This window comes from Haliotis rubra, unplaced genomic scaffold (genome assembly GCF_003918875.1).
Source record: "Haliotis rubra isolate DU_JTF1 unplaced genomic scaffold, ASM391887v1 Scf218, whole genome shotgun sequence".
Classification (NCBI taxonomy): Eukaryota; Metazoa; Mollusca; class Gastropoda; order Lepetellida; family Haliotidae; genus Haliotis; species Haliotis rubra.
In genome coordinates this window covers 1698-16321 of record NW_025766203.1, presented here as the reverse complement: position 1 = coordinate 16321, position 14624 = coordinate 1698, and the positions used below count along the sequence as shown (strand labels likewise).

Sequence of the window (14624 nt, the reverse complement as noted above, 5' to 3'; positions counted from 1 at the left end):
ACAGAACCCCATAGCCATCAACGCCTTTGGGCCCGAAGGCAACAAAACGATCATGCACAGGATCAGTCCAGTGACCGAGGGTCGGTGATCAATATATTCATGATCCAGCAAGGTGACAAGTATCACTACGCGTGGACACTTCAGCAGGCTGTTGTACGACCAATCGACAAACAGAGAAAAGAGACACTTCTGCGAACGGTGCCTGCACAGCTTCACCGGGGCCGACCTGCTGGAATCACACTGGGAGGATTGCCTAGGCGTGGGGCAGACGGCCATGCGAATCGACATGCACAAGGAAGGCGACAACACCCTAAAATTCGGCAACCACAAGAACCAGATGTCCGTACCTTACATCATCTACGCCGACTTAAAGCCCTTGTCAAACCTGTTGACATAGGGCCGTCCCCCAACACACACAAAACGCAGGAGCACGAGGCCAGTGGGTTCGGGTACATGGTCGTCCGATTTGATGGAGAAACGAACGCTCCCATGGTGTCCCAACACGGCTGAAAAGTTTCTGATGTGCTTGCAGGAAGAGAAAACTATCAGGAAGAGGTTGTACACCATCGTTCCCATGCGTAAGACCCAAGCCGACCGGCGAGCCCACGGCTGCAGCACTCACTGCCACGTGTGTGACTCACCCCTGGATGATGATTCGGTGAGAGATCACTGTCAGATCACCGGGGGAGGCGCCGCTCACAGCGTGTGCAACTTCAAGCTCAGAATCAACCCCAAAACAAACAACATCCGTGGGGTCTTCCACGACTTGAGAGGGTACGCCTCTCACTTGATCATGCAGGACATCGCGAGGGTTGACGGCAACCTGATGTGCATCCCCAACAACATGGAATGAATGGAGAGATACATCTTCTTCTCCCTGAACGGCCTGAGGTTCATCGATTCAGTTCAGTTCCTGCTGTCGTCTCTCAATAGTTTGGTCAAGGCCAACGATACACCAATACACCGACGCCGAGACTCGACCCCTGCTGATGAGGAAGGGTGTTTACCCCTACGAGTACATGGACAGCTGGGCCAAGTTCGCCGAGACCCGACTACCCCCATCGACTGGTTTTACAGCAACTTGACCGACTCGGACATCACCCAGGACGATTACGGCCATGCCCAGAATGTTAGGGAGAAACTGGGCTGCAGGACCCTGAGTGATTACCATGACTTGTACTTGAGAACGGACGTAATCCTGCTGGCTGACATGTTCGAGACGTTCAGAAAGACGTGTTTCAAGCAGTATCAACTCGATCCCGCATGGTACTACACCAGCCCCAGTCTCTCTTGGGATGCCTTGCTGAAAAAGACCGGAGTTAAGCTGGAATTGCTCACCGATTACGACATACACCTGTTCAACGAGGATTTCCATAGCAACCAAACGCTACGCGAAAGCTAACAACGAGTATGTGAAGGGCTACGACTCTAGCAAGCTCTCCACCCACATCCTCTACCTCGACGCCAACAACCTGTACGGCTGGGCCATGAGCCAGTATCTACCCACCGGGGGATTCGAGTGGGTGCCTGAGATAGACGTCATGAGCATACCTCCGGATTCGAGGAAGGGTTACATACTCGAAGTGGACTTGGAGTATCCAGCAGCATTACACAAAATCACACAACAGCTACCCACTGGCTCCAGAACGTTTGATGGTGGACCCGGACTGAATGTCTGACTACAAACGGAATTTGCTTGGGGGTAATAAGCCGGCCAACGTTGAAAAACTCGTACCCAACTTGATGGCCAAAACCAAGTACATCATTCACTATTGCAACCTGCAGCTGTACCTGCCGCTGGGTATGAGGCTGGCTAAAACCCATAGGGTGCTCAAGTTCAACCAAAGCCCCTGGATGGAGCCCTACATCAGAATGAACACGGACCTGTGAAAGAGGGCCACCAGTGACTTCAAGAAGAACCTCTACAAACTCATGAACAACTCGGTGTTCGGTAAGACGATGGAGAACCTGAGGAATTGCGTGACCGTAAAGCTGGTCCAGTCAAAAGAGGAAGACAAGCTCAGGAGACTGATAGCCAACCCGGCATTCAACCGGGAGCAAGATATTCACCGACGGTCTGGTGGCCCTGCACATGAGGAAAAGCCACATCAAATTCAACTGGCCCGTCTCCTTGGGGATGAGCATCCTCGACCTCTCCAAGCACCTGATGTAAGACTTTTACTACAACGAGCTCAAGAAGCAGTACGGCGACAGGTGAGAGGTGCTGTACACGGACACGAATTCCCTGCTGATAGAGATCCGAACCGAGGATGTGTACGAGGACATGAAGAAACACATGCACCTGTACGACACCAGCGACTACGCCAAGGACCACCCCATGCACAGCACGGTTAACAAAAAGCTCCTTAGCAAGATGAAGGACGAGTGTGCTGGCACGCCGATCGCCGAGTACATAGGCTTGAGGCCCAAGATCGGGGAGATCCGAAGGCGAAGGGGGGTCAAGAAGTACGTGGTGAAACAACACATCAGACACGCCAGGTTCAAGGAAGCCCTGTTCATGACCCGCACCTTCAGGCATCAGATGAACACGCTGAGAAGCGACAGACACAGGATAAACTGATAGACTGACGATAAACAAGCATTGGATAGCCATCGACGGGATCAACACGGGCATGAAAAATTGAACTGAAAATAGACGTATGTATACGATGTCACGACGCCTTGAGTCCATTTACTACAGCCCGCTTGGGTACTGGAAAGGGGCTAGTGCCATACATAAGCTTGCCAAAATGGCGAGATTATCCCCGGACAAGGCCAAAGCATGGCTTGAAAAACAAGCCCTGTGGCAGATCTACCTACGTACCTAGAAGAAAGTTCGGTGTGTCAACACCCAATAGCGTCCACCAGGCCGACCTCCTGTTTCTACCCCACGACAGGAGGTATAAGTATGCGCTAACCATCATTGACGTGGCTAGCCACTACAAGGAAGCTGAGCCCTTAACCGTGAAAGATTCGGCCCAAGTAGCCCGCGGGTTCGAGCGCATATACAAGCGCAGTCCTCTGACGTGGCCCACAGAGCTGCAAGTTGATCCCGGACGGGAGTTCATGGGTGCCGTGACACAACTGCTAAGCTGCTACATGGCGTCCAAGTCAGGCGCGGCACGGCCGGCGGGCTCATCGCAGCCAAGCCATAGTCGAGAGATTCAATCGGACTTTGCCGAGCGCTTATTCGGGCACCAATATGCAAGAGAGATGGCCAACACGTGGAGTCGATGGACGGAATAGGTAGCGCGGCTACCTCAAGTGGTGTCGGCTATCAACCACGAAACCACTCGTCTCACCGGCAAGAAACCGGCCGTCGCTATCAAACTGAAATCAGTGACAGCCGAACTGGCTGCACAATTGCGTCGGAAGGAGGAACAGATACCCGGAGGTAATAAAATTATGGGCTCGAGCCGTAGATGCATCCAGGGTATAGTAGAGATTTATCAGAACGTATAGCCTGGAGATTATCGAGGATGCATTAAGTGCGTAGTTCAAGCTAGCACCGATTCTTTGACGAGATATTCCTATCGCGTGAGATGATGAATATCAGATGAACTAAGAAATATTCCCTCTTCAAGGTCTGAAGAAGTATGGTGTTCAAGAAGTATGGTGTTCAGACTGGTTGAAAGGTCCACTCGAGTATATATTACTATGCCATTTATACGTATATTAATGTTCAGAGATAGTTTTCAAATATGAGAGTTACCGAAAGTACTTTCACCTATTTGTCGTTCCCCTTTTTGGCAATATACAACTCACAGTTGTCTATGCATTGGTTCTATTAAGAGTCAAATTGAACGAATCTTTGGAAATAACCAAAGACGAAATTGTGTTATGAAATGATTAACAAAGCAAGGGTGTTTGTTTGTGTGTTGTTTAAAGTCGCACTCAGCAACTTTCCAGCTATATGACGGTGGGCTGTAAATACTCGAGTCTGGACCAGACACATTTACCTTATTAGTGGCCATGCCAAGCAGCAAGGCGAGTTCACCTCCCTGAGAGGTACCAACTACACCGATCCCTCCTTGCCGTACACTTGGATGAGAGGCAAACCAGTCTACAGCACCCTGAATGAAAGACAAATAAACACAAATTTGTCATTTGGAATACCGCACCGGCATATTTCAGGTTTGTATTGAGGGTTTGAAAGCCATGAGATGATTTATTGAAACAGTTATCATAACCTCTAAAATTGTAAGCAAACTTTGAAATAAAAGATCATCGTGAATTTAGGCTGCAGGCACTTTCAAATACATCCCAGTTGAGCGTGCAAGAACATACCAGAATGTAATCAAAGTCAAAGTCAGCCAATGTCGGTGGGAGATCGTCATATCCCAAAGAAAGGAAGAGCATAGGAAGTGAAACCTCTGGACGCCAACAAAGCTGCACGGAACTCGAATTTTGAGCATTTTCGTCATGAAAATATTTGAATGTTTTAATTGTCTTTGAAGAATGAGACAAGTGAATTTTCTGACAATGTTACATCATTTTGAACTTCGAAGATATCTATAAATGAGAGTTCATTCATATATAAAAATAATTAGAGTACTTTTATAGAAACTCATCCAAATCACTTGGGATTTAATCGCATACAAGTCACAATTCACTATTATCCTGTATAACCCAAGCTGCATATGACGCGCTAGGAGGTTATAGTCACATGCACTACTATAGATTTATAATTTCATTTAGTCACGATATGGCTCAAATATTGCTGATGTGACTTGACATCTTAACTCACTCACTCACTCACTATAGTCACATGAGTTATCCCACCGGGTAACCATTTTTTGCTGGATGAACATAGGCAGTTGTGAACAAACTGACTAAGATGAGACGACATGTATCACATATGCTTCTTTGTGGGGCGGGACTGAAGTCCTAAAAACTCTCAGGAGTCAATCTGCTAAATACGATTACCCATCCCAGGACTCTATGCGCCCAACGTTGCTTAGCTGATTTGTGAACTCAGCTTTATGCACAGGACCCTACACCATAACATAAGTTGAGTTGAGTTGTATTAACGTCACATCGATTTCTTACAATAAAATGATATTAGATTGAAATAGAAAAAATAGCCAATTTTGTGATCTTCTGTATTTAGGTGCTCTTTAATAGAAGCCTCACGTTCAATATTAGTTATCTAAGTAATTATCATTCAGCCAAACTTTAACGTGTTACTTCATGTGTATATTCTGCCGAAAACCCTGCTGACAGATCGTGTTTGAAATAATTCCAGCCTTGCTGCAAGATATATTGCACCTTTAAACGCAAGCAGAAACTTCAAACACTGGTTTCTTGACACGTTCAGGTAAATCTAATACTGCCGAACCTGGGCAGGCATGGTAGTTACCTTCAGGCAAGAAGAGAGTTCCCCTTAGGGAACCTTCTCGCACGACTGTCCTCACAGCTTCGTGTTTGTACCATCGTTCTAGCTCCTCTGTTGCTAGAACTACTGGTGTGGCCAGCTGCAGGTCTTCAAGGGGAATGTGGCCATCAATTACAGACAGTCTGAAGACAAGAGGTGTCGTCACATCTCCCTTTCTAAGAAGTAGATCCTTTGAAATCCCTGGAACAGGCTTCATACTCCACAAGAGTCCCATGCTATCATGGCCTGTATAAAACCCACATGCACCATCGTTACGGAGTACGTTCATTGTGGTAAGGCTTTGTCATGATGCACATGGCAAACTGATGGCGATTGTCGAATTGGCTGGGTATGTGTAGGCTCAAATCATTTTCTTCCAGGTATCAAACTAATTGGTGACATGACAAAAAGAAAATTAAAGATACATTAAAATAAAGATAATTCTTTGAGGACAAGTTCTAAAATGAACTGAAAAATATCCAGAGTGGGCTAGCACTATAAAACCAGCTTCAGTCTGGGCTAGTACAAGCAGCCGCACACACACATACACACGTATGCACGTCGTCTAATGAGCGAAATATTCTCAAGCACGACGTTGAACCCAATTTCTCTTCACCTCACCTCACCTCACCTCACAAGTGTCTCAGCAAAGCTCGAGTCATGTAAATCTGTTTTTCACTTACCCTTGCATGTTCCCCCAGTTGAAGCATGCTCAGCTATATCGACTTGTCCCTGTTGTTCAGCTTGAAAATGGCCACATGAGCTGAACACGGCCTTTCCTTCCTCCACCTATGCCTGCACCGTCACTCGCTGTAGTGGACGAAGATAAGTGACTTTGATGGAGACTCTTTCGTCAACAAGTGCCACACGGGGATTAATACGGAAATAAGTCTTAGTTGAATTTGGGTGGCCCTGGGTGCTGATAAATTGCACATTTGTCCTAGTATAATCCAAACACAATCCAAACAACACGTCGGCAAATTAAGAGTATGCAAAGATCATCCACTATGTACACGAGGAACACAAATTTATGAACTGGAACTTTCACATCCGAAAAAAATATCAAATGCAAGCTGGCTTTAAACCTAAATTATTTTTATTAAACTGTTTCTTTTTTTCGGTCACATTCCATTTATGCTTTTGTGCTCTTGACAACCATCTGGAATTGTAAAAAAATATATATATTTCATACACCGATTTGCATTCCATGCCGGGAACTTTTAAATATGACAAATACCATAGAAGTAAAGCCTTGGGAGATAATTGGTTTCAAAATCAATATTTTGTATTATTACATTCTGCTCATCATGGAACCAGACGTTTAAACACGCAGCGATATATGCTACAAAAAACTTTGCCATAATCATAACATATATTGATCCTCAGCAACCCATTTTTGTCTTAAGACAGTGTATGAAATAAGCTAGAAACCCAGCAGGGCTGGGAACTTCAAAATGTTACCAGCCCAAATGGAATTAAACCAGACCAGACACCAAGAGCTGTTGAATTTATTCAGATGTATGGATTATCTAAAAGTTTTACCAGACCATCGGGCTGGCTTGCTGTTATTTTAGACCGACCGTCAGAAGTCTATCCCGTCTCGAGCGGTCGGACGGGCCTTATCGTTGGAAATCGTTGAAGAAAGACTTATTCGATGCTCTTTTTGATCGACATACACTATGTTATATTGTACCTCAGAAGTTGCCATAAAATCACATGTGACTGTAGACATATCTCTAACCATTTCGTGAGAGTTCGCGTTTCTGTTGTAATTATGTCAAGGTAGAATGAATATAACCTGGTATACATGTATATTCAAAATTGCGGTTCTGAGGTGTCATGTTCGCTTTCGAAAAAGTGAAATCAATAGGCCATTGTTCTAAATGGGATGCACCGGGCTTACCTTGTGTTCACGCACGCACATACATACATTTAAGTTCATGGCATGCCAAAAGAGGCAGTCTGGCTTCCAAAAACAGGGCCAGTCATTTTCAACCGAAAGACGGTTTCATTTTATTCAGTTATTGATGTGAGTTTTCCAGCATGCCGATTATTTACCTTAAGAGGCAGGACACATTTGACAGACGCACTTTATCATAAACACTTCACGACTAAAATGAAACTAATGCAAACTATATATGTGTTATCATAAATGTGGTATATTGTTCTGTTATAATAAGGTGATTTCTAAATGCCCATCAAGCATCTGAGGTGGTTTTCTTTGTTGTGTCCACACATGCCATCGCATCCCAGCTGCGTAGATCGATGCGCATGCTGTTGATCACTGGATTGTCACGGTCCAAATACGGTTATCTACAGACCGCCCCGATGCAGCTGGAATACTGCTGAGTGCGGCGTTAAACAACAACTACCCACCCAACCAACTAACCAATCAACCAACCCTCTTATATCTACGAGACCACAAAGTTTATTATCCCCAAAGAAACGCATAGGTGTTTTGTATTTTTAAAATCTCTATTAATTACCTATTGTGTTCAAACAATCGTCAAAATATGTAACAAAGTGTTGATAACATGATTTTACACAATTGCACAAGTAAAATCGCCTTTACCTGAAAATGTTTATTTGATGAGATTTCTTACAAGGATTAAAAACGCATCGCCACAACACAACAAAAATCACCTTCCAGTTGAAATTGTGCAGCAAGAGCATGCACTGTCTGGCTATAAAATCCGATTACTTTCGGAAATCGGCGTTTTGTTTTGAAGGAGCGACACGGAACATCGCCATTGAAAGAATGCGCGCTGGAGATTAACAATCTTCTGTGGGCAGGCATCTGAAATGTTAGTCTGAGCACGATATCACGGCTTGCAGCTCGTTACAACCAAACAGGTATAACAAATGGCCGTCCCCGTACAGGCATGGACTCGAGATCACCACTACAGCTCAAGATCGGTACATCAGCGTGATCGTTACTGCCACGGGTGAGCGCAGCAGCCAGGGTGCCTGGAATTCGAGCATATCCGGTCAAACTGTACGCAACAGGTTGAGAGAGACCCGACGTCGGGACCGTGCTACGTTGTCACCATTGCGCTCAACGTCTCCATTATCTAAAATTATCCACTTGGTTGTATAGACATTGGCTTCTTGTAAACTGATGTAAACTTCATGCACTAATATCTATTTGTTGACGAGTTATACATGTTTGAAAATACAACATTTTCGCAACAGATTTCTGGCCTATGCGTTTCTTTTTTGGGATAGTATATATATTTTTTAAAAACGTTAGCATATTTAAATTACTTTTCATAATCATTACATTATTTATTGCACACCCTCTTTGTCAATAGTGTCTGCCCCTGTAATTAATGTTATGAAGTTAAGTCATGAAAAAAGCGCTAGTTTCTTTCATACTGTTCTAAACGATACAAGCTGTGTACATGTATCGTTTGAAGATGACATCTTTGAGCCTTTGCGCCTACTACCGTAACAGGTCAAGTAAAACAAGCAAGGTGAGTGTTATATTACACGATACAACACATAGACTAGTTTTAGAGACCCTACGTCCGGTACCGAACCTCACCCATCTGCACTTAGTGTAACCAAGCAGTTAAGACATGTTGACTTGTCAATCATTGATGAAGAAGAGGATATAGTGACAAGTTTGCATACTGTTAAAATAATTCGATGGACATCGTTAACGCCTGACAGTGGTATGCGTTAACGGAAGCAGCACAACAGATCAACAGCAAGTGGTAACTCCAAATTCCTCACCTCAAGACAAGAGTGGCCTAAGGACCAAACTATATTATCAAAACTGGTTTAATAAAGGTATTGTTTATGGACAAGATGTATGTGATGAAAACAGCTTAATTCCATTCATAAACCTAAAAATATCCTTCAATATAAAGGGTACTATACTTGATTACAGTCGTTTATTACTTAACATTCCAAAGTATGGAGTGAGTGGGTGAGTTAAGATTTTTAAAGTCACATCGTTAATATTCAGCCATATCGTGACTAAATTGAAATTATAGATTTGAAGTAATAAAAGGTGAATCATAAACACCTGACAATTAAGGACAGTAAAACAACTACACTCTGTAGATATAAATTTAAAACTAATAATTCAATCTAAAACGAAAGCAACTATAAGAGACGATACCTGCATGGACCCCTAACTGGATTTACACCCATCCCTACAACTGCTGGCAATTGTAGGCAAATTTAAACTCTAAATTAAAATAGCAATATTACTACGATGCCATCTAAATCCAAATGACACAACCTTCCCTCTACCAGTGGAACTAGGGGTAGTAGTTTGTACACCGAAGACACTGGTTATACTTAATATAAATGGAATCACTACGTCACCAATGTCGGCTTTCAGGCTACAGAACCAGGGCAAAGAAAGCGTTGTATCAGCAGTTCACATGGCTGTGGTCAGCATCGCTATGGTGACAGTGTGGGCGTGGTGGTGTTTACAGTACTCGTATCCAAGCTGAAGGTGGCCGGGAAGGACAGTAAAGGTATAATACATGAATTAAAATTTAATACATAGTCAAGAAACATGTAAACTAATGGATATTTAATGTAGGAAAAGTTAAAACAATAAAAAGAAACATTTAACCACAGTCAATCAATTGTGCAAAAGCCAGTTGTAGGTATTTCTGGATTTGAGTAAAACGGAGTCATTGAAGCTTGCTATTCCACACAGGGTCCCTACTGCCTGGACAAAGGGACCCGTGTGCCTCACGGAGCGAGGCAATCCGAAAACAACTGGCTGGTGTGTGATGTGTCCGACAACAAGCGCAGATGGACGGAAGTTCAACAGGTAAAGTGCTATACAACACATCAGAGTGAATGAGCGAATTAATATTTATTGTCACATCGGCAACATTTCAGCCATATCGTGACGGGAACGATTAGAAATGAAAAGTCCGTTAGCGAAGAACAGTAAAGTCACTAGTATATCACGGATATTAAAGTAAAACTAGCATGCTATCATAAACTGTAGTCACAATTCCAATCACGGGAAGTAACTCAGTTTGTAATACTGGAAGTAACGGTTACTACAAAAGTTATCATCCTTGCCAGGTGTACTCTCGCTGGCGGAACACAGCGTTTAATCTTAAGGAAAAACTAGCCGATTTAAGAAAACTCAGTCATATGTCTAAAGTCAGGACATGTCAGAAGATTCTCAGCTACTCTTGGAAGAGTTTAAGAGACTTTCGGTTTTGTTTTACCTGGTTTAAAGACAACATTGAAGAGCAAACTAAGTGACATTGATATACCGAATGACACACAAGGTGGCAGACACAGCTAGTGCAGCTGATAGAACCAGGGAGCTCCACTCGGTCTTACAGCTAGTACCACCGAGGCTAATGATTGTGGTACCAACTTCGAGCTACAAGGTAGATATCATCAAGTCAGAGACGCTTACAGCAAACACAAGTTGCCAGGTTGCGATAGTCCTGAGACTAAAACAAATCGGCGAACTACAACATAATGTTTCTCTAATCAATAGATATGCGTTATTGTGAGACTGCTTTGAGAAGTACTGTGGTCATTTTGACGGCGTCGGAGCACCTCGGAGTGAAGTATCAGGAGAACTAAGTGCTGTATTACGAGCGGAAACAGAAAGAACAGGGAAACGTTTTTCGTTAAAACAATTTTGACCATGACACTGCTAGAATATTTCGCTCATTTGCGAAGATAACTCTACATCATACAACCAATCGGTTATGGGCAGCATGCGAGACTGCGGTAACGTTATCACCTGTATCTTTACGCGTTTACGCGGACGCTAGCGTTCACGGTTCCCAAGGCGGCAGAGCAAACAATTCGGGGTTCACGCACTGGCTACCGGGGGACCTTTTGGCAAAAGACAATTCTCAGCAACAAGTAATTCAGCATCAGCCGACTAGATAATGTCAGAAGCATGAATGACGTTTAAGTCTGCACAGTTGTGTGGATGTTAAGGCCGCTTCATTGACGGCTCGGCGAGGGCATGGAAGGAGTTTCAAACCAGCGACTTTGTTCTATCCAGTGAGTGAGTGAGGTTAGTTTTACGCCAGCTATATGGCGACGGCCTGTAAATAATCGATTCTTGACCAGACAATCCGGTGATCAACAGCGCAGGCATCGATCTGCACAATTGGCAACCTGTGATATGTGTCAACCAATGCAAGTCAGCGATCCCGTTCGTCGCCTCTTACGACAAGCATGCGTTACTGAAGATCAATATTCTTCACGGGTCATTCTACCAGTGACTGAGCATGGTGTTAGATTAAATTTTACTAGCAGCCCCTGGTGAGACGCGAGATTGTGATACATACTCTACATAGATTAGGTTGACAGTTGAACATAGATAAGTCATCCTCACACCTAGTCGCAGAAAGGTCTAGCACGATTTCATAGTATCTATGGGGGATCCAAAAGGAGCATCGGTACTACGTCTTCCCACAATAAAACTACGTCGCCTACGGCATAACCTGAATAGTGTCTTTAATAAAGACACTATAATTATACCCCCATCACGAAGTAACGGGGGTATATAGCGTTCATTCTGTCCGTCCGTCCCGAAACTTTGTCCGGAGCATATCTCTTAAAGTTTACATGCTAGGTTCACCAAACTTCACACACATGTTAATCATTACCCATTGATGTGCCTTTGGCTATTTTAAATTTTAAATGTGTGCAACATGAGAGTCAGTAACATACTTCACCAACGTCCACTTTATTGTGTGCAACATAAGTCAGTGGCATTCTTCATCTATGTCACCTTCATTGTGTGTGCAACATGAGAGTCAGTAGCAATCTTCACCAACGTCCACTTTATTGTGTTGCAACATGGAGACAGTCAAGTTCAGTTGTGTCAGGTTTCCACGGAGAAAACACAAAAAATAATGTTTCCGTAAAGATTAGTACTTTCTGAAATCAGTACATGAAAGCAAAACTATTATCTAACATGTATATAAGAAAAGTTTAGTAGAGTCAAGGAAAGTCTTGGCCAGGCTGCTGATCGCTTGTCACATTATATATATCAATATAAGTCATTTCCCTTGTCCCAAAGTGGGGAAGCGGGGGTATGTGAGCTGTGCTCACTTCTACACTGTTGCTGTGACATTGTGGCGATAATAAGCTCCAGTGGGTATACCACCCTTAACAAAGCCGTCATACTACTAGGTAAATTTATGTGAACTACCAGCTAAGAGCCGCTCGTTGGGACGACACTTTAGTGTTCAAAAAGATGAAGCAAAGAGATCAGAGTTCAGTCCGGAGGTAGAACTGCGAATCAGTATTATCTTATGGATGTGACTGCAGACTGATGGACTATCCCCAGCTCCATCAAAAGAGTAGTAATCAAGAGAAAAGAGTAAGAAGGGATTCTGGGACGAAGCCAGGTTACACGAACTATCCAAATGGCAGGGGAATTTTTCGCTATCCGTAATGGAAATAGAATCCTTTCAAGAACTGATATCAACAGTTTACGGTACTTTCAGACATCACAGCGATTTTATAGCTTGAATCACCTTGGTTTGTGAGATGTAGCGAGTCAACGACAATATGCCATTTGGACGTCGGGCAGCTGGTCAATGTGCTCCAGTAATTGCTAATGGCTTCAGCTGCGGCGTACCCGGACGATGGGGCGTCTTAGACGGCGATACGCCACCAACAGCACTGATGGCCGTCCACGTTGTGAGGTCGTGCCCGTCTAACAATACGTCGTCCGGGACCGTCATATGTTCATCAACACCTCTCTCTAACCTAGTCACTTAGCTGCTGTGTTCGAAAACAAGAGTGAACGTTAACCAATTGAAAGCCGGCAATTTGTAATGCTTGTAATGCATGCGCATGAGTGGTATGTGCATCTCGAATTTCGATGTTGTCTTTGGTGCGAGACTCTTCCCTTTCCACCAAACAAACCCATTTCTAAGCAGCTCTATCTCCAGAAGCTATGCTTTATTTATTGCGCAAAACAGGCTATCTGAGGCACGATTCATGAAGCGTTTTCCTCAAGGAAGACTTGACCGCAGTATGTTTAAAAGAGCATAGGTTCAAATGCTCCATTGATGCTTATATTAATTAAATGCTCAATGTAACGTTTCTTTTTTGCCTTTCAGGTATGGTTCTATTTATGTCAAAATCGTTTTACATGAAATGTGCAGAAATATCGGTTTTAGATGTTTGTTTTTCGGGGATTTTGATTGGGGTAGTCCTAATGGTTAAAAGCGTTCACTCATTAAAATGCTAAAAGCCAGAGTTTCGTTTGAAGTCGTATTTTTTCTAATTTCAAAGTACAAAGCATTATTTGAGTCAGCATGTAGCACTTTATGAACACCTCTTATCATACAAATGATATCACAGAAGCGCTGAGTATGCCCAAAGAGTAGCATGGATCAAGGTGTAACTTATATATCAAAGAAAGGGTGATACAGGGTAACATCGTTATTCCATGGTGAAGATCATAAACACACGCTCATGACATTGTTGAAATCGTACAATGAACTCTGTTTGCAAGAAATGTCTCGTAAATTAATATTTCCACCTCTGTGTATATTCAATATTAACAATCATTATGTGGGGTTAGCTGCGGAATATTTGGGATTCATAACCAGCTCTGCTTGCAGCAGGACTGTTTTCTTTGTCAGATAGACAGAGGACCAGATGGCGTACAGCTAATTTGAGACGACAAAGGGCAAAGTTAGTTGACATATGTGGGTGTATGTTTAATAAACGACAGTGAACTATAAAGCTTTTGTTAAATATGTGTTTGACGTTATAGCATATGGTGGATGTTTAATAAACGGAAGTAAACTACAACTTTGTTAAATACGATGATGTTTGAAGGTTGGCGACTTATATAGTGTATGTAAAAACAATATTTTTACCTGTTTTACAATTATTACATTCGTATGTGACACTGAACAAGAGTATGTTAGAACGGGTTTCTTGTGCCCGTGATCTAATTATTATATATTATAGTGGAAAAACTTCGCCTAATTTTACCCACGACTGCATTGTCGATGATGCATCGGTGGATCCGATGTCGTTCCGATATACCGCATATTTTGCCAATAGAGTATCGTGCTCACAGCAATATTCTGTAATGATTGACTTATACGTTTTTACATCTAAATCGTAATGTCATTTTTGCATGGGACAAAATTATACCATCTTTTGAGAATGGGGGATCGGCAATGCAATAAAGGCATGTCTGTGATAATGATTTTTCAGCTTGGTGAATATTGTTACCTTAGACGTCACTGCTGTTACCGAGTATTAT

At 43.2% G+C, this 14624-nt stretch overlaps 1 protein-coding gene across 1 annotated transcript; it reads right to left on the bottom strand.

Moving 5' to 3' along the window:
* Nucleotides 1-253: 253 nt before the first annotated feature.
* LOC124277107 (bile acid-CoA:amino acid N-acyltransferase-like) lies at nt 254-6924 on the bottom strand. Its single transcript, XM_046712767.1, is given in 8 exon segments — nt 254-310; nt 3960-4073; nt 4288-4341; nt 4343-4399; nt 4783-4799; nt 5360-5620; nt 6058-6293; nt 6917-6924. Coding segments are annotated over 8 exon segments (804 nt in total).
* Between the last annotated feature and the right edge of the window lie 7700 nt (nt 6925-14624).